The sequence below is a fragment of the Phaethon aethereus genome (genome assembly GCF_964289735.1).
Source record: "Phaethon aethereus genome assembly, chromosome: 2".
In the NCBI taxonomy this organism is placed as follows: Eukaryota; Metazoa; Chordata; class Aves; order Phaethontiformes; family Phaethontidae; genus Phaethon; species Phaethon aethereus.
Genome location: NC_138582.1, coordinates 65,952,978 through 65,971,778, shown reverse-complemented (window position 1 = coordinate 65,971,778; position 18,801 = coordinate 65,952,978). Strand labels below are relative to the sequence as shown.

The 18,801-nt window shown below is 41.5% G+C and overlaps 1 protein-coding gene across 1 annotated transcript; it reads right to left on the bottom strand.

The window, feature by feature from the left end:
- Positions 1–1,988: 1,988 nt before the first annotated feature.
- Positions 1,989–14,797, bottom strand: CNDP1 (carnosine dipeptidase 1; the record flags this gene model as incomplete). The annotated part of the gene is made up of 11 exons (XM_082015109.1): positions 1,989–2,094; positions 3,277–3,424; positions 3,822–3,963; positions 4,158–4,322; positions 5,710–5,870; positions 6,440–6,524; positions 7,936–8,136; positions 10,078–10,166; positions 11,294–11,456; positions 13,079–13,222; positions 14,720–14,797. The coding sequence occupies 11 exons, from the start codon at positions 14,795–14,797 to the stop codon at positions 1,989–1,991; spliced, it is 1,482 nt and encodes a 493-aa protein (XP_081871235.1).
- Positions 14,798–18,801: the final 4,004 nt, after the last annotated feature.

The following is an 18,801-nucleotide window of genomic DNA, read 5'->3' as shown; positions in this document are numbered from 1 at the left end:
CTCCATACTTTCGTGAGGAAATCTGCCACCTCCACCATCTCACCAACCTTTCCAATCTTCCCTTCTGCCAAAAGTCTCATAATTATGAGTAGCTGTTTCTTTCAGTGATGGTTGAAGTCACTTGGTAAAGCCACTGCAAAACAGGAGATGGCAAATAATGTTTTATGTCAGTTGTACGTCTTCAAATACTTCAGCAAAATTCAGTCGTTTACCTTTACGGAGCGATAGCTTTTAAGCGTGGAGCACTCTGCCCCGAGTCCTGCACAGGTGCTGGAGCGCTCGCCCCTACAGCGTTCTTTACCTGGTTCCTAAATGGTTTCAACGGGTGAAGGGAGCTGAGAGGCTGCCGAGGACCTGTTCTGCAGGTTGGTGATGTGCAAACCGGAGTCTTCTGATCTTGGAGGCTTGGTCCTTGTCTTGGAGTCCTCACCCTTGACGTGGGCACCAAAAGTTACACTGCAGTTTTGCAGCCTGCAGAGCCCGAGCTGGGTCCTCCTTTTCCCCTTGAACGCCACCAGCATCCCGACTCAGCTCTTACAGCCTCACAGCCCCAGGGGAGTCTGAAAACGGGTGTTTATTGAGAACCTGATTTGAAACCTAAGTAAGTGTCCTGGATTACTACTGTTCCCAGGTCTCTTAAAAGGCCAAATACTTTTATGTCCAGCTCCTAGGAATTTCAGGGGAGCTACTAAAAATCAGAAGCTTGTTTGTTTATGTTTTTAAATTCAGCCAAAGCTTTTATCCTGGCAATCTCCTGCATCAGGTGTTCATACAAGTTACCTGTGGTACAATATTCCCTTCTATAGATTTCACATCCACACCGTATGCCATTAATCACTTGCATGCTTGCAGGTTTTTGCAGGGTGGTAGCAGGAGAGAAAGGAAAGACACTAACTACTTTCTGTGATTTAATTAATGATGTCATTTGTTTTAACAGTAGGGATAACACTACTAAGTTTTTGTTTAAATCTGGTTCAGGTGTTTTGGTTGTGTGTGAATTAACTGCATGTTACAGTAAAAATCGCATGTCGAAATTAAAAAAATACAGGTTTGAATTGTGTGATTTATGCTAGGTGTTTTACCTAAACAGCAAACAGAGCTTTCAACAATTGTTTTCATTTCAAAATCTATGATTTGCCTTTGTTTTAGTTATCAATGTAAACCAATACTTTAAACGAAATTAGCAACAACCAGTTGCTAATTGTGTGGAAAAACGCCCTTCTGATGACAGCCTTTGGCCAGAACAGATGTTTACAAAAACTTTTTTCTGTTGTACAAAAAGAAGGCACATGAAGGAAACATATTATGTAGTGATTCTTAAAACTGTGCTCACAGCACAATAAGAGGACATTTGGATTAAATGGGGGCAAAAGGCAGAATCCAGACCTGGAAATGTTTCTTTACTACTGCAGTTCTATTGACCTCAGTGATTATTCCCATAAATAAGTGTTTATAGGCAAGTCTTCGCATCAAATTCAACAATTATATTGCATTTCCTATTTACAGCTTTCCATGAAGGACAGGGAAGAGATTAACTTGAAAGTGGATTTTTCTTCAAACAATTAAATAATGAGATTTTGTATATAGTTAGGAGGAAACGACAGTGTTGTGTATTGCTTATATTCAGAAACTGGAATATGAGCTAGGCAGCCTGAACATGGTGATACTACAAAACAGAAGGAAAGTAATTTTAGTATAATAATTGTAAACATTCCCTTTGCCCTAAATTTTAAAACTAAAATGTAACATATTCCACTCAGCAAGAATGAATTATCGCTAACCCTATTTTGTAGCATTAGGGATAAGATCGCCTGATTGACCAGATCACAACTGCATACCGTTTAGTAGTATGCCAAGTAATAGCATGGCGTTTATTTTTTCCACCAATTCAGACCCACTGAATACATGATTTATATGTTTTTCCAGATCAGAAAGTTAGAAGGCTTAAGACTAAAAAAGTGCTTTGCTGATTTTCTTGTGATGAAGTATCAGTTGTTAGTCTCTGTGTTGGAAGTTTCATGTAAGTGCCGATGTAAGTTTGATATCTCCAGAAAAAAGGCTGCAAACACTTTGGTTCCTTCAATGTAGTTGTGCCTGTGAGGAAGAAAGAGAATGAAGCCCTGTCAGGCTGTTCTGCTGTCCAAATTAGTGATATAGTCCAGTGAAGTTTTCAGTGTCTCCAGAGGAATTTGCAAGATTGGTCACCAAAAAGAACCTACAGAAACAACCCTCGGTGTTACAAAAATCACTGATTTATTAATGAGTAATTTAGCACGTGAAATCGCTCTGTTGGCTCTTTCGTACTGTCTTGTAACGTGATTTATTCTGGTTCAGGAGAGGGGTAAGAGCAAAACCAGCTCTCCAAGGATGAGAAAAGGATTGCCGTGTTTTAGCTCTCTATTCACGCCTGCTGTGATGGCAAATTTGGGTCATGAGCGTAACTGACCCAGCCAAGATAAATGGTCAGAGAGGGGACTTCATTTTCCTCTTCCATCTGAAAGGCACAGATTTGGCTTGCGTTCACTCATTTACTTTGCACAGAACAGCAGGAAGAAACAGCTTCCTGAGAAAGGGACCTAGTGAGCAGAAATCCTGGACATCCGGCAATTGGCATTCCTCTGATGGATTCACTGAGAAAACTTTTTCCAGTGTTATGTCCCCTAAATACCATTGTCTGTAGCCACAAGGGTTGAGACTACACTGAGGGGAAATGAAAAGTATTTTGAGAATTGCTGTAAGATTCTCCAGTTCCTCAAGCTCAGCATGACTTGACTCAGAAGCTGCACAAATATTCAGGCAACATGCTGAACAGTGTCTTACCATGGCTCCTCAAAGAATGAACACAAGTGGCAAGTGTAAGCTAATTTTGATATAATTACACTAGTTTTGGTCCCTGTAATATAAACTATATATATATTTCCTCATCGGCCTGCGTACATTTGACTGGCATACTTCAAAATGGACGCCATGACGGACGAGTGCCCGTCTACATCATCGTCTTTCAGACCAGAGGCAAGTTTCATTGGCAGTAAGATGAAAGTTGCCAGTGTGATGTATTTAGACTGAGTAAACACCTCATGAATAGTATATAGTGGTAGGTGACAGATTGGGAATTTTGCTTTCTGCTTGGCACAGCAACAAGTTTGCCAGAGACAGGAGTTTGGGACTGTCCACTGGAGAGCACAGCTTCCCGTCTGGCAGTGCTTATGCATGGGTACCCAGGGACTTCAGTTGTCCTCCCTTCTCTTATAGCACAAAAGGTTAAATAAAAGACACCTGCTTATTTTCTCATTCTGGGAGTGCTCCCCATCATCGGCTGCTCCGATCGGAAACATCATCACGTTTTTCTGCGTTATAATCTGAAACATTCTGGCAACAGGAATTGTTGAACCATCCCGAATAAAATCTGGGTCTTCTCCAAAAACTGAAACACATGGAAAGAATGAGTTCATTATTAAGTGAAATAAAGGTGTTTTTTTCTGCTACCAAATATTGGCTATCTGCTCAGACATCAAGGGGTTCCGAGTAGAAATTGGTTTGAGCGTGTAGCCAATTGTTTTCGTGAATCATTTGAACTCTACAAACCTCTGGCTTTGTATCAGTACATGAAAGAACTACATGAGGTCTTCTGGTGACTCCTATTAAATACACCCCAACTCAACAGGGTGCGGAGGAAGGTGTGGTTCTGTCAAAACCAGTGAGATGCGTAGGGATAAGCGACTGTAGCACCGAATCAAGAAACCCCTTTTGCTCTATGGATGAGCACAGTTCCCCTGCACACTTGCAGGCACATTGAGAACTGAAAAAAAGAAGGAACATACCTGTTTTGATTGCCCTTCTTGCTGCTTTATATAGTGGACCATTGACATCAGCGAGCCAGGGCTTCGCACCCAAAGGCATAGACACTTTCAGTTTGTTTGGGCTGTTCCTCTTAGAAAAGACACTCTCCAAGTGCTCCACCACCTGTGGGGAAAACATGTCGCAGTCAGAAGTGTTCAGCTTCTTGCAACTCAAGCTTACACCCACGTTCCCACTTCTGCTCTCAGAAACAGGTAAATGCTAAAAACACTCAGCTTAAGACTTCGGTGTAAATTTGTGAGGTGCTAAGAGGGACTTAGTTTACACAGTAGAGGCCAAAGAAAAGGTTTGCCTCTTACCTGTTGTTTCATGACCGAAAGGTCCATGTGGGGGACTTGACGGATTGAGAATTTGCCAATGACTTTTGCTGGAATGACAGTTTTAATTCCCTGTTCGTGAAAAGCTCCTTCAATCCCATGAATAGAGAGAGAAGGGTAACGCCACAGGTGTAGAAGTATTTCTTCCTTTGAAAAAATAACATTGAAAATAGAAGGGATGACACTGGAGCCATTCACAATCAATATAAACTGCTGTGAAGTAACAAGCTTTTTCCATCCTAAAATATGTATTTGGAGACCTCTGTATCTCAAAGATGTTTGATTTGTAATTGAAACCCATGCTCATGTCTTTTAATTTTAAAAAATACTACTTCTTTCATTTACCTTCAGAAATCTTTGGATGAGAACAGCCACACAGCTGTTTCACACACAGCAAGAAAAGTGGAGCATTATTTTGAACTATCTTGGGAGTGAATTTTTCTAATGCAAAGAAAAATCTGAACAACTTCTGATCTGACCATCTGTTGCTCTCAGAACTTCTCACAGGAGAAACCTGTGACCAGTTTGGCCAGACCCCTCCTCAGTGATACCAGGAGAGAAATTCTGCTAATGAGCAATTAAATAATACGAGAGGTAAGATGATAATGTTCAGTAACCAAGTTAATCTGTTTTTATGAAGAAGATAAGAAGGGTAACAAAAAAAAAAAAAAGGAAAATGTTTATTCTAAGGAAGAAAGGAGAACTATATAAATTATAAATTAGTCTTCATGCAGAACCCCAGGGCACCGCTCCTTTCCCTCTACTCCAGTTTTATGAGATGATCTTTATGTACAGATAAAATTTTCACCGCGTGATCCTCATATAGGTAAAGCATCAAAACTTACGTAGTGTAATTATATTATATTTCTGTATTACTGATTATTACAGTCAAGCTTAGGCTAATTCAGAAGCTTTTTCATGGAAATAAAAGCATCCATGTTGGAGCTTAGTGGTAAAAAACCAAATCTCTCCTTTTTCCCAGCTGCCACTCTTGTGCAGAGAGATCTTTCTGAGTCAGCCCTTAGCTGCTGTTTTTTATTTAGGATATAATTTTTTAATGCTGGCAAAGAGAGGCTTATAGCTTTGGGTGCTTTTTTGGCATGCTCAGCAGACATCAAAATCTGGATTAAACAAATAAAAAACACACAAAACATCTGCCTAAGGCTGCCTCCCATTTTTCAGAGCTGAATAGAACTTCTTTCCTACTATGTAACCTGTATGCAGGGGTTTTAAAGCTTATTTTGTTTGACTCGTTAGGCATGGGGGGAGAGGAGGGCTAGTGCAAGGAAGGGGGAGCAATACTGTTAGTTTTGCGTTACTCCATTCATTCATATTTCAGATCACTTTCCCCAGATGCAGTAGCTTACGTTTTCAGCAGATTAATTTTATTTACCTTGTAATGCTCTGTGCTCCTTTATCTTATTTTGAGTTTGCCATTGACTGAAAATATCTTTCAGTTTGGGTTTATTCATAAATGCTATGAATGGGTGATTTAAATTCTTTCTGATGACCATTTATACATATTTTATGTTACCTTAGTGCCATAGAGGAATTTTTTCACTCCACTATTATTTTTGTGTTCCTCTAGATCAAATTCAATCGATTCATACAATTTCTTCTCCTCCTCTGTCAGGGCAGCGACACTGTCGTAGATTCCGGGGATCTGAATACGACCTGTGGGATCCACCAGGCTGTCTATAAGATAAGAAATCAGTACAGGTGGGACCTATTTCTTCCACTTGGCAATCACAGCACCTTTTCCCTTCTACCTAACTCTTTACCGAATGAGTAAGCCTAACACCTAGCTACTAACAACTGTTTGTATCCATCAAGTTGTCGCACCTAACTTGATGTATTTTCATATTTATTAAGAAAACCATTGAGCTGCTGTTTGTGTGTAGCGTGTCAGCCCAGCTGCTGACACGAAAACATCATCCTACTGAGATGCAAATCGACATTAAAAAGTCAGGTTTCACTACCTGTGTATATATTCAAGTCGCCAGCAATCTTTAAAGATTCTTGAGTGACATCTGAGCATGACTGGCAACAGCTTAACAGGCACATGTCTAAGGTTCTGGCCTTACTGGCGACGTTCCCCTCCTCAGCTGCTGCCACCATAGCTATGTTGAGATTTGGAAAGCTGGGAAGCTTGCTTCGGTTGGACTTGCCTTACTCAGGTCAATTAAACATGGCACTGATCTTCGTTAGGCCGATTGCTAGGCGTTGTTCCCCAGTTACTCCTGAGCAATGATGCGTGTTATTACCCAGCAGAGCTATCAGGTCTGTCAGCGGCTCATGAATGATGCCTCCAAAAGTTCCAGAGTGAAGGTCCTTGTCGCCACATTCAACCTGTGCCAAAAACACTGGTTACATATAAACACTCCCTACCTTATTCTTCTGCAAGTGTTTGTTTTCCACGGCAACTGGTGGCTTCAGTTTTTCAAACGAGGCCACAAATGAATGGAAAAGGTTTATGTGTTTCTATTTATAAAATGGAAAACATCATATCAGGAACAGTCTGCTTTGGTAAAGAGAAGATAGGGCTCTGTTGTTAAACAACTAGAGAGAAATTTAGCTGTCTGTTGCACTTAGGCGTTTGAGAGCAAGGGTCCCTCTCCATTCCCTCCTTTGCTTCAGTGAGATTAAGTACATCGTGAAACACTTGCATATTACTGTTCCTGACATTGCAGAAGAAATTCTTCAAGTTCTCTATCCTTTTTATTTAATGCAAAACCTTCATTACAAAGATAAGAATGAACCTTACTTGTTTTGCGTTAAGAAAATATATGTCCAACCTTAATTCTGGATTGCAACAAATAAGAATTGAGAGGTCTCTTGAATCATACGCTTTAGAACAGAGGCAGGCATTTGGTTTATTAAATGGGTTCTTTTTCCAGACACATTTTCATATGCAGGTTTATCATAAACTACTTTCCTGCAACAAACCTGTTTGTTCTTCTCAAAACCTCATTACAGCCGACTGTCTGGTAGCAGGCAGAGATCATTTTTGATGTTTTAATATAATCATTTTTCTTAATGAAGACTTACAAGAATTGAATCAAGGCTGACGAGGCTCTTTTGGTTAAAAACAAATTCCATTCTTTTCAGACTTAAAGGTTAATGCAGATTTTTCTTTAGTTCTCTAGTTCTTTAATCTTCTCTCTGATTCTTTTTATGCTTCATCAGGAAGTTTCCAGCTGAGAAATTTCTGCTCTGCATTTCACAGTAGCTCATGTTGGCTGCTAAATATACTACCGTGCGCTATTATACGCTTCTGCCAATGGTTACAAAAATTTTGCGTGGCTTTTAAACCCAGGGATCCAACTAAATTGAGTCCCTTTAGGCAAATACATTGCACTAAGCAGTATCTGCTGCAAAGGGGCAGAGCAGCAGAAGAAACGGTTTTGGAGTGAGTGAGAGTCAGGGGGGTTGTAGGGAAAATGCTGGAAGAGAAGGGAGTTGATGTGTGGAAAGGCTGGGAGAGTGGCAGGAGAGCAATGGGGTAGGAATGGGATCAAGGAGAGAGAGCATAAGTGGAGAAATGGTGATTGAAGAAAAGTTAATGAAAGTAAATAAGGTTAATTGAACTGAAACGAGGGGGGAAATCTGCACGAGCAAAAAGGGATATGAAAGCAAGCTTTGTATTTGTAAATGTTAATCTTGCTCTCAATCTTTCTCTGCATGCAGATGTGGGTGTGACTGCAGGTACATCACTGCTCGCTGGCCGGGGGCCCAGCTGACGTGAGCCCGTGCCCTTTACCTCCACAGAGAAGCAGGCATTTCCCCGACTCCCGTAGGTAAGAGCAGGCTTCTTGTTGCTGAGCCAGAGGTTGTCCGAAATCACAACGTAATCAACATCAGAAAAAAAGCACTGTTTTTCTTCTTCAAGTAACTTTTCTAGCCCCAAGGACCCTGCTTCTTCCATGCCTTCAATTACAAACTTGAAGTTTACTGGCATAGCCTAAATGAACATTAGAGAAGTCTGGGTAAGGAACAAGCATTTTCAAAAAAAAAAAAAAATCTTTAAAATCAAAAGCAGACTGGCCTGCAGTATACACTGTGTTAGGAAAAGAAGGATGTAGGTTATATAGCTTGCTTCAGTAGAAAGGGCAGTGATAAATATACACATACAGTTTCCCAGAAAACTTGTTTTACCTCATGTTTTTATCTACTTTTCATTTTTGAAGGAGAATGCTGTATATTTTTTCCTTCTTTGTGTTTCCTGAAAACTTGCTGGACTGTCTTTAAATGAGCTTTCTCTCAATAATATTAAACATTCTAATTGCTTTGGAAAGTCTTTGTAATAACAGTTGCATTTTCAAGAAAATTTCCTACCTATTATATTGCCAATGTTAGTGCCCATGCAGGAACCACTGGCAGAGGTCCACTGCTGCGGTTTTCCCAACATGTTATCTGTGGCCAGAGTTAGTCACACGATGGTAAAAATGCTGCTGGTGGTTCTACTGTAATTGTCTTTTTAGCACTCACAAATTCATATGCCTGCTAGTTTGTAAGGGTGCTTTGCCAAGGGTGATTAAGAGAACTTTTATTATGGACCTAGTGATAGTTAGAAATGCTGACATATCCCATAGGAGAAATAAATTGGAGCTTAGTTTCCCATTCCAATTCATTTTTTCATTACAGGTTTTAAGATGTGTTCTGTGTTGATTCAGTGCTCAGATTAAACCCAGGAACAAATGTGTAGAATTAAATGAAACTTGTGTTACAGATGGGTTCACCAACGTTTCACCAAACCACCAGAAAAAAATTAGAAACACATTTAATGAATGTTGTCTGATGGTCTGTGCTGTTTTCTAGGGAAAGGCTTAAAGTGACAAAGGTTTCTTCTTGCTCACTTGTTAAAGTGACAGAATAGCTGTTAGTGCTTAAAAAAACTGGCAGGATGCCCAAAGAGAGCCCCACAGCCATATCCACTAACAGGAGCTAATCTGCAGGCAAATAACAATGTGTGTGTTTGCTGGGACTTAGCTGAGGTACTTCAGTACTATTGATACAAGAACTTCAGTTTTCCAGAAGGTCACAAACAGTCTTTAGAAGTCACAACTTACACTCAATTTGTGCCATAATGTCATAACAGAAGCAGAAAACTGTTTTTCAACAATCTAACAAAACGCATTGTGCCAGTTCCCCTTAAAGGATGCTCACTAACCAAGTTAGAAGCTTAGAGTACGTGTTGGTTTTGGTTTGCATTGGGGATACAACTAGCCCAAAATTACTAAACATGCAGACTAATTTAAAGATAACTGTGTTGGTCATCATAGTAATTTAAGCAAAAGTTTGATTCTTAGCAATATGTCGGTCTCTAAGTGAGTATATTTGTACTTGGTTAGTGCACCCATTCAAAGCATTTACTTTGATAAATCTAATATATTGTTGAAAGAACAGCCCATTACGTATGAGCATTTTTCTGATACTGGTTCTCTTCATGCATACATATAAATTGAAGGTAACCTGTACATAGGCAAAACCAAAGATCAGCAGAATGTGACAGTAGAGATGAATCTTTACGACCAATCTGTGATGTATGTTATTTTACCATTTTAAAAGCTCTCAGGAGAATAGGGTATCAAAGCTGTTTAATGCATGTAATATATATTGAATGCTTCCCCCAGTGTGTTTTCCTCTGCAGGGCAAAGACAGCAATACCGTATTTACATTGCATACAGGCTGTTTGAAATAGAAATGCTCAAGGACAGATTCTTATTGGAGTGAGACCAGTGCCCTGGATATAGCATTAGAAATAAGCTAGTATTTCAAAATGCATGTAGTCTGTTGGGACAGGGATGTATCATGTAACTCACAGTAAGCTAAATGCGTCCCTCTAGAGAGATGATAACAATAACAGCAATAACAACAACAACAGCTCCTCATTGATACCTACTAAGTTCAAGGCTCTAAATGTGTCCACTGCATTTATCCAAGCCAAGACAGGCCCTTTATTATCTGTTGCTCCACGCCCATAGAGATTTCCTTAAAAAGAAAAGAGGAAAGTATTTAATCAATCTTTGAACTTTTCTCATCACTTCAATGTAATCAGCAAATTCCTGTTGCCACAGAAGCTGTAGTGGTGTGTCAACTGAAGTGTCAAAAGAATCAGGACTTCATTCACTTCTTTGAAATAAGGTGATGGGTGTTTCCCAGTGGACTAGTACACTTTTTTTTTTCCTCCCTTTTATATATATCATATTGTGGTTTCTGCTACATGTCAGTTTCTGAGCTTCACTTTTGTTCTTGGGAGCTGTTTGTTCACACAAGACATGCCTGAAGAGTTTGCACAATATGCAGCTTCCGTGCACATCAGCCAGCCCAGGTAACAGGCAGCAAAAACCCCACAGATAAATACCACAGTAGAAGTATGAAGCTGCAAGTCTGGGTACGTTTGTTTGAGTTTTTTTAAATGTTTGGCTGTACAGTTATATACAGGGACAGATTTCGGTTTCATGTAGAGATAAATCTGTGGATTGCCATGACCAGATTTATCTGCGTCAGTCCCCACTGGAGGCAGAAGAGTTACCCCAGTAAGAGTGTTTGGAACTGGTCCCAACTGATGGGAAAGGGTGATTTAATGGCTATAGGACAGACCTGGGAATCAGGATTTCTGGGTTCCTCTGCTGACCCTCAGTCCTTAATTTTGGTCCTTCAAGTGAATGGAGCTTTTCATGCTCAGCTGGCTGGAGTGGAAGGATGGGTACATTAAGGGGGACCTCACATTCTTCCACCGCAAGTGCTCCTTAGCTCCAGCATGGCAGGTGGAGGTACTAAAGGGTCATGAAGCAAGAATGGGAAGTGTGAGGGAGGATAATGTCTGATCCAACAACCCAACAAGAATTTTAAAGCAGAAGTGGATTCTCTATTGAATACTCTATAAAGTGGCATTAACCTCATGTGGCTTTTCCACACCAAATATTAAGCAATCACGGATGAATCTTGCTACTCAGAGCATGGTTGTCAAGATTCAAAACCACTGGATTTGTCCCACAGATTTTCATGGGAGAAGTCCTCATGCTGTGGTTAAACATACAGGGAGCCTCCTTCTACTCAGAATCTCGGAGTCATGTGTCCAAATAACAACACAACAATGATGACCAGGTACACACCGTCGATTTCCGTCAGTGCGTAAGGGTCAGTTTTCCAGCCATCTTCCTTCTTGGCAGGCTGCACATCCACATGACCGTAGAAACATACAGTGGGGTTTTGTGGATCCTTCCCCAGTTCCCCAAGAATCACAGGAGGAAGTGGGAGATCCTGGCCATCAGGCAACTGTGGAGAAATGTTAAAAAAGCAACTAAGGAAAAAACAAACCTTTGAAAACTTGCAGATGTTACTTTAACAATTGAATTCTCAGTATTGTAAATACTTCTGGATACTTGATTGGCTCTGATTTGATCAGGTGCACAAATCTGACTTTGAATCCAGCTCTAACCTACCCAGATAAATTAAGATTTTAATCCCTACCTGTTTAGGTTCTGCAAAGACTTTATGGAGCTCTTTTAAGGTACTGCTGTCATAAATGCCCTCACTACTAAACTCTTACTTCCCGGCACCAGAGAAGACAAAGCTGACTGTGTGCTGGAGTGGCAAAAGCATGTATGTTGTCACACTGAAATGGTCAGAAGCCACACAAACTAATTTGGGGGTTGATTTTGCCATGGACAGATCACAGGAGGCCTGTAACTTCAGATACAGAAACAAAATAGAGTTTTGGTGTCAGGAGGAACAGCAGGTATTTCAGGCTCTTTTGAAAACAGGTTAAGGCTTTAAACTAATCCTGTAATTTACTGCTATGCGAAACAGATCCCCACATTGGCCAAGAGAGGCTGTGTGTCCCAGAGGAGAGAGAAATAAGAAGTGAAGGAATGTGCATACTCCCTTGTATTCACCAGTAACACCAGTCTGCATTGGTCTGTCACAACACAAACGAGCAGCTGCTTCTTGCCAAGCAATCAAAGGAAAAAACCCACTTTGTGGAACAAGATTTTGGCCCTAGGCAGAGAAAAGTATCTCTGCTCCAACAACAGGTAATCCATTCCCTGCTATTATCAACACAGACTGTTGCTATATATTTTGGCAATCATACCTGCATGCCAAGTGCATGACAAGGTTTTAATTTTAAGTGCATTCATTACAACTATAAATGACATAACCCAAAATATTAAAGTACTGCTGTGCGGCAAGGTCCTTGTGCTAAGACTCTCACTATCCTCCCCAGAAGCCTCAGAGGAGGAAAAAGGGAATCACTATTGGTGAACTTTTGAATTCCTCTCGGAACAGAAACCTAACAGCCCCGGGCAGGAAAGAGCCCCCAGCTACAGTAAGGTAAGTAAACTAGAGACAAAGATTTCTCAGAGATTAACTCTTGCTTGTTGCTTTCCAACAATCATTAAGAAAATGGCTTGGAGCGTTTGTCAGAAGCTCCCAAAACTAAAGATGATGCTCAAGATAGCTAGCCCTTTCTGTCTGGCAACGTTTTCCTTGTAAAAGCTACCTCCCTCACTTAGAGACTTTGGTGATGAACTGATGCATTAGCTACCATGCTTCAATACTTGGAAGAATGTAAAAACGAGCCCTGGTAGAAAACTCAAGCCTTTTATTTTTGCAAACTGCTTTCCTGCAGCTAAAATGTCTACCTGTTCCTTCTACGCAGATAATATCTATTTGCATTTGGATTGTCTGTGTGGTCTTCCAAGTCTGTTGGCAGACAGTCTGAGGAGGGACTGATTTCAGCAGGTATCATGTAGCTACATGACTATTGATAAATTGTTTTCTAGCTATCAAAAATTTCAGTAAGTCATAACATACATATGCTTATACATAGCACTGAACACAATAGGTAGACCGCATGTGCAAATAAGATGTTTTAAGTACAAGAATGAGACAGGGACCTGATGTGACCCCAGGTTTACTAAATTAACAGTGGCTCCCAGCGCTGCAAGTCTTTCTGCTGCTAATGCCATCATTCGTATTACTTCTTTCCTCAGATCTGGTTGAACAGAATCGCTTTCCACTGCCACCCATTCTTTAAGATCCTGCACAGGAAGGAAAGAAGTGCAGTTAAATCACCCAGGATGCTGCGGTGTTTGGTCTGTGAACATGAGAAGCCTCACGTTGGAAGACGGTTTCATTTCCATCCCATCACAGCAATGATGTTATGGATGCTACATTATTTTTTTTTTCCCCCCCAACTGATAAAGATTTGCCAGGAGCCAAGATCACCTTTCTTGGTGCTAAAACATGGACCTCCAATTGGGCTCCCAACACATTGTCAGAGCCCAACCTCATCTCTTCTCCTCCGCTGAGCTCCCTGACACAACAGCAACAGGGGCCATGCGGTTCAGTGCTTCTTGTTGGCAACGTGGTGGCCTGTCCAAGCACTTCACTTCCTGCAAGAAAAGGCTTCAGAATGGAGAGGAATTGCTTAGATGGGTCACCAGGTTGAGAGTCCTGGTTTTCTTTAAACAGGGAGGATGCCCACGCTCAGGCATTCGCACTGTGGACCGTGGAACTAAAACCCAAAGGAAGAGGACTTAGACTAGAGGCTGAGCAACAGTTTGCATTGCAGAAATTGCATTATGTCTGAATTACATGGGTGATCCTCGTGAGGATTCGGAAGTGCTCATGGTTTTAAAGCGTAACATATTGACTGGACTAATTATGCCCCTGTTATTATGCCTTTTCACAGGAAACTGACAAAAATGAACATACAAACCAGCATGGGACTAAGACTCCTCTCCTTGTTAAGAGCAAAGCTACAAAAATCAGTTCTGATGTAAAGCAACTGAGGGAGCAACCTATTTGGCTCGCTTCTCCCATGCGGGTGCCTTTTGGCTCAGTGGAGCCTCCCTGCACGCACTCCAAGGATGCCCACAGCCACCTGGTCTATGGAGGTCCATGCAAATCCCCCTTCCAACCAGAGGGTCCCCAGCACAGACTATGCCCTCACAGCCTTGCTTTGTGAAGCACAGGTGGCACACCTGATGCCAGACCTGGAACCCTGCTCATTGCCTTAGTGGCAAACACTCATCTAGCACATAGAGCAAAGGCCTCTGGGGCACCAGTTCTACCCTCCAGTCACTTCACTGGTGAGGGGCCTGGAGCACAAGTCTTCTGAGGAGCGGCTGAGGGAACTGGAGTTGTTCAGTCTGGAGAAGAGGAGGCTGAGGGGAGACCTTATCGCTCTCTACAACTACCTGAAAGGGGGTTGTGGTGAGGTGGATGTTGGTCTCTTCTCCCAAGTAACTAGCGATAGGATGAGAGGAAATGGCCTCAAGTTGCGCCAGGGGAGGTTTAGACTGGATATTAGAAAAAATTTCTTTGCTGAAAAAGTGGTCAGGCATTGGAAAAGGCTGCCCAGGGAAATGGTGGAGTCACCACTGGAGGTGCTCAAAAAACATGTAGATGTGGCACTTTGGGACATGGTTTAGTGGGCATGGTGGTGTTGGGTTGGCACTTGGACTTGATGATTTTAAAGGTCTTTTCCAATCTTAATGGTTCTATTCTATGATTCACTGCAATATAGATCCTACCTCAATGAAGTCACTTTGATGTACATCAATGTACTGGAAGATCTCCATCTCCAACACAGAAGAGGATGATGCAGACATTCCTGCCTTAAAGAGTAGCGCGGGGCTGAGATGGATGCTATCTGAAAGTTAAGGATAAAATTCAAGATGTTAGAGACATCCTGCAATATGCACTTCTTTTCAGTGCTAGAAAGCATAGACAACTGCCAAGTGCTGAGTCTATTTAAGTCTCGCTTAGGTCCTTCAAGTCAGGAGAAAGTATGCCTGAATTATTTTATCACATAAAACCTGCAATTGACTCATAATCAAGTTTCTGAAAGAGAAACAACTAAAAAATTACCAAAGAGTAAACAGCTTTACAATTTTTCTTTCATAAGTAAATTAGGGGAAGCATTTTTTAAAGAAACATTTGTTGCATCAGTTTTCAATGCACAAACGTCAAATTGTATGTTCTGGGAAAACAACCCCAGGAGAAGACTCGCAAACACCAATGGCCCAGGGGACTCATCTTTCTTTTTCTTCATTTCCAGAAGGAGGGAGAAAAATGTGTTCACTGGCACACATTGCATATTTTACATGAATAAGGGAGAACAATCCTGACACTGGAGAGTATTAGACAACAAATAGCTTTTGTGGTGAATAAGATCAGTGACAACACTGAAACACTTGATAAGTGCAGCAGTCATTTAGTACTTGCAAACCTCTCTGCTGTCTTGTTTTTGATAAGATGAGTGAAGATTTAAAAACCATAAGATTCTTAAAAGTGTTTTGCTTCCATCCTGCAGTTTTCCCTTCCTGTTTCCTTGAAGTTCTTCCTGTAGTTTCTTGAATTGGTGTTAGCAGACTGATACTTAGATGGCTACATACTTGGCTGGGCTAAATTCAGAATAACTGCTGTATCAGACTGTGCAACAAGGTGGACTCTAAGGTCAAAACCCAACACTTTGATTCTAAAAGTGTTCTGTACTGGTAACAAAACATGCACTTGCTGGTCCATCCATAATTCCTTAATTTTGATTGCGAATGTGATAAGATATGGTAATATTAGTAATTTCAATTCTGTTTCTATGACAGAGAAGAAAGATTGAAAACCCAGGCGTGATGAACAAGAGGAGGGAAACGTTCATTTCAGTTGGAGATCCTGGCTGTTTGAACGATGGGCCCCATTTTCCAGCCTTTCCTTGCAAACAAGGTTGCATCCACATTGCCTGTGACACAGGTCACTCTGAAGTAAAGCTTTGAGAAGGCCTGTGATTACTAGATGTAATCACCAGTGTCCAGTTCCTGATGTCTGTTGACACTGGAAACACTGGTATGGGAAAAGACCAAATGCCGATTTTGCAGGACAGTGAAGCTGCAAAACATTGCTGCAGAGATGACTTGTTAACTGAGACAAGAAAATCCAAACTTTTAGGGATTTTTAGGATGGAGAGATTAAAAGTAGGCGTGATCTTTAAATGAAAGAATATTATTTAAATGCTAATAGTTGGTGGGGAAAAAAAAAACAAACTTAAAAACTCTTATCAAAGTACCATTTTCTTGTCACCTTGTTTTCTCCATAAAAAGGTAAACCCTACCTTCAAGAGGTGTATCTAATCAAGCGTCCCCTTCAAATATTCCCATCATTAGTCACAGCAGCAGCAGCAATTAGGTCTAAACCAAAAGGGATTATTACAGGGATTTTTGAAGCAAGCATGAAAACAGATTCAGGACATTTCAGAAGAGACAAAGCAGCTTCTGGGACTTAGCAACAAAGAAGTGGTGGAGAATGAGGTTTTGGAGTTTGGTAGCTTAGGTTTATAGTCATCTTTGGATAGAGCTTCAGCAGGTAAGGCTTAACAACATGGGTTTTGCAACAAGCACCCCAAACTCAACATCCCCGGTTTGGCTATTTCTTCCAGTGTGCAAGTGGCTGCACGTATTTGTCAACCGAAGTCCATCTTACAGAAGGTGACAGCACACAGGAGTGCAACCATAGACATGGTCAGGAGGACTTCCCAGGCTGCACAGGGCAGACAAGACCGGGACTCCCAGGGTGGGGTTGTGGTACCTGTTCCCGGAGGAACAGTTTCCTGACAAAGGCGAGATGCTGGTGCTTGCTGAGGCGGTGCCCAGGTAGATACAGGAAGGTATCTGAGCTGAGACACTGCAGTTCTTGTCCAAAGGAGGCCCAAGGGACAGGAGATGACCAGCGTTGGGTAAAAGCCAAGCACAGAGGCCATTTATGTTGTTAGCTTCTCCTTTGCTGTATGCTTTTGGGGGACCAGGCAATGGCTTTTCGTGCGTGATGTTGCTCGGCCTCACTTCAGCCAGCAGCGAGTCCCAGGAGAGCAAAGTTTACCTTCACGCTGGTCCTCATTGCAGACATAGTGGTTTCCACCTCCAAGCTGGGTCCTGCAGATGGGAGCTGAGGAGTATCTATCCCCCAGTGGATACATTTGTGAGGGGATCTAAAGAAGGGCAAGGCGCGGCACCCCCAGAAGAGAATGATAGGAACAGGCGTTGTACAGTGTGGTCATTCATCCAAAAGTGGGATCAATCCTACTCTCGCTATGGGCATTGCCAACGGGCAGGTTGAGCAATCCCAGCATGTGAGGATCTTAACTGGGTGTTCATCTCGAGAGACTTTAGGGCTGCTGTCTTCATTTACCGGAAAGCCTGCTAGATGTCTCGGTTTCACACGTGTTTCACCCCCCCTTTCTACCTTGCCATTTCCGAACTTTGATTTGGAAAATATTTGCAGCACAGGCGACTGACTATGCCCTCATTTAACCTCACCACAGAAACCCAACCCTCTGGGTTCAGTTACTCACAAAAAATGCCTTTTGGGCATGCTGCACTTGAACAAGGGGGATCAGGGCACAGGTTAAAACACGACTGCTAGAGTAACCACGCTCATGCAATGGACAAGTATCAGTGTCTCCATCAGATATGATTTTCTCTCTTTCTGTTCAAATATTCAATTTTGCTGAACTCCATGCATTTTCACTCTAAAAAGAATGAGCATATATAGTCGGCACCTTACAGTGACTTGAGGAAACACGTATCTTTTAATATTACATGAAGGTCAGAATCATAAAAAGGCTGCTTAGGTACGGGGATGTGTACTATGGTGGTGGTATCTTCCTCTTTTTATCCGTGTTACATGCAAATGACCTGTTGAAAGATGCAGACAAGAGACGTATGTCTTCAAGTCATGTTTCATTAGCTTTTAACTGTTTAAGAAAATGAAACAAGGAAACTAAAATGCTGTGGGTGGAAAAAAGAAAAAAAAAACATTCAAACCAGCAAAACATCCTAGGAATAAGTGAAACAATTCTGTGATATTTTCAAAACAGAGACAGACTTCAATAAAAACTTACAAAATCTTACAAAAATAGTTGCTTTCATAATCAAAAATAAGCACGAACAGCGGCAAAGTTTGGAAAATGAACGTGAGGAGATACTTACACGGTCCTCCAAAGCAGCAGAGCACACCCAATACTAATAATTCAAACAAGAAATCAGGTAGCAGCTACGTGGTGCCGTACTTGCGGGAGGGAGAGGAGTAGCAGAGAACTCCACGTCAAGGCACTGCTGATACACGGACAGCGCTGCTAGAGAGCGCTGGGACCGCGGCTGGGAAGCTTGCGCAGGAAAGGGCACCGGTTTAATAAAGCGATAGAAAGATGTCAGGCAAGGCTAAAATAGCTCAGTGTTACAAGGAGGGGAAAAATGATTTGAAAGGATGATAAAGCCGGGGGTGGGAATATCAAACAAAGACTTCGGTGTCCGATTTCAAATGTATTTTATTCACTCTCATTTTAAAAAGCAGTTACTGCTTTATAGAAAAATGTAGTATGACTATTTTTAGAAATAATGCATGACAGTCACGCAGTTTCTCTTCCTTCATTCCTTAGTAGTAAGAACATTTTGTGTCTCACTTCCTCCCATTTTGTTAAGTACCGTTAAAAGAAAACTTCGTGTTCTGAGGGCATGATTTAACAAGAAATCCAAGTTGATTCTTTAACTCGGATGAATCTTTGATAAAATATCAACTAAACTTACAAACAGTTGAGAAGCAGCCCCTGAAGGTGCTTTGCTGC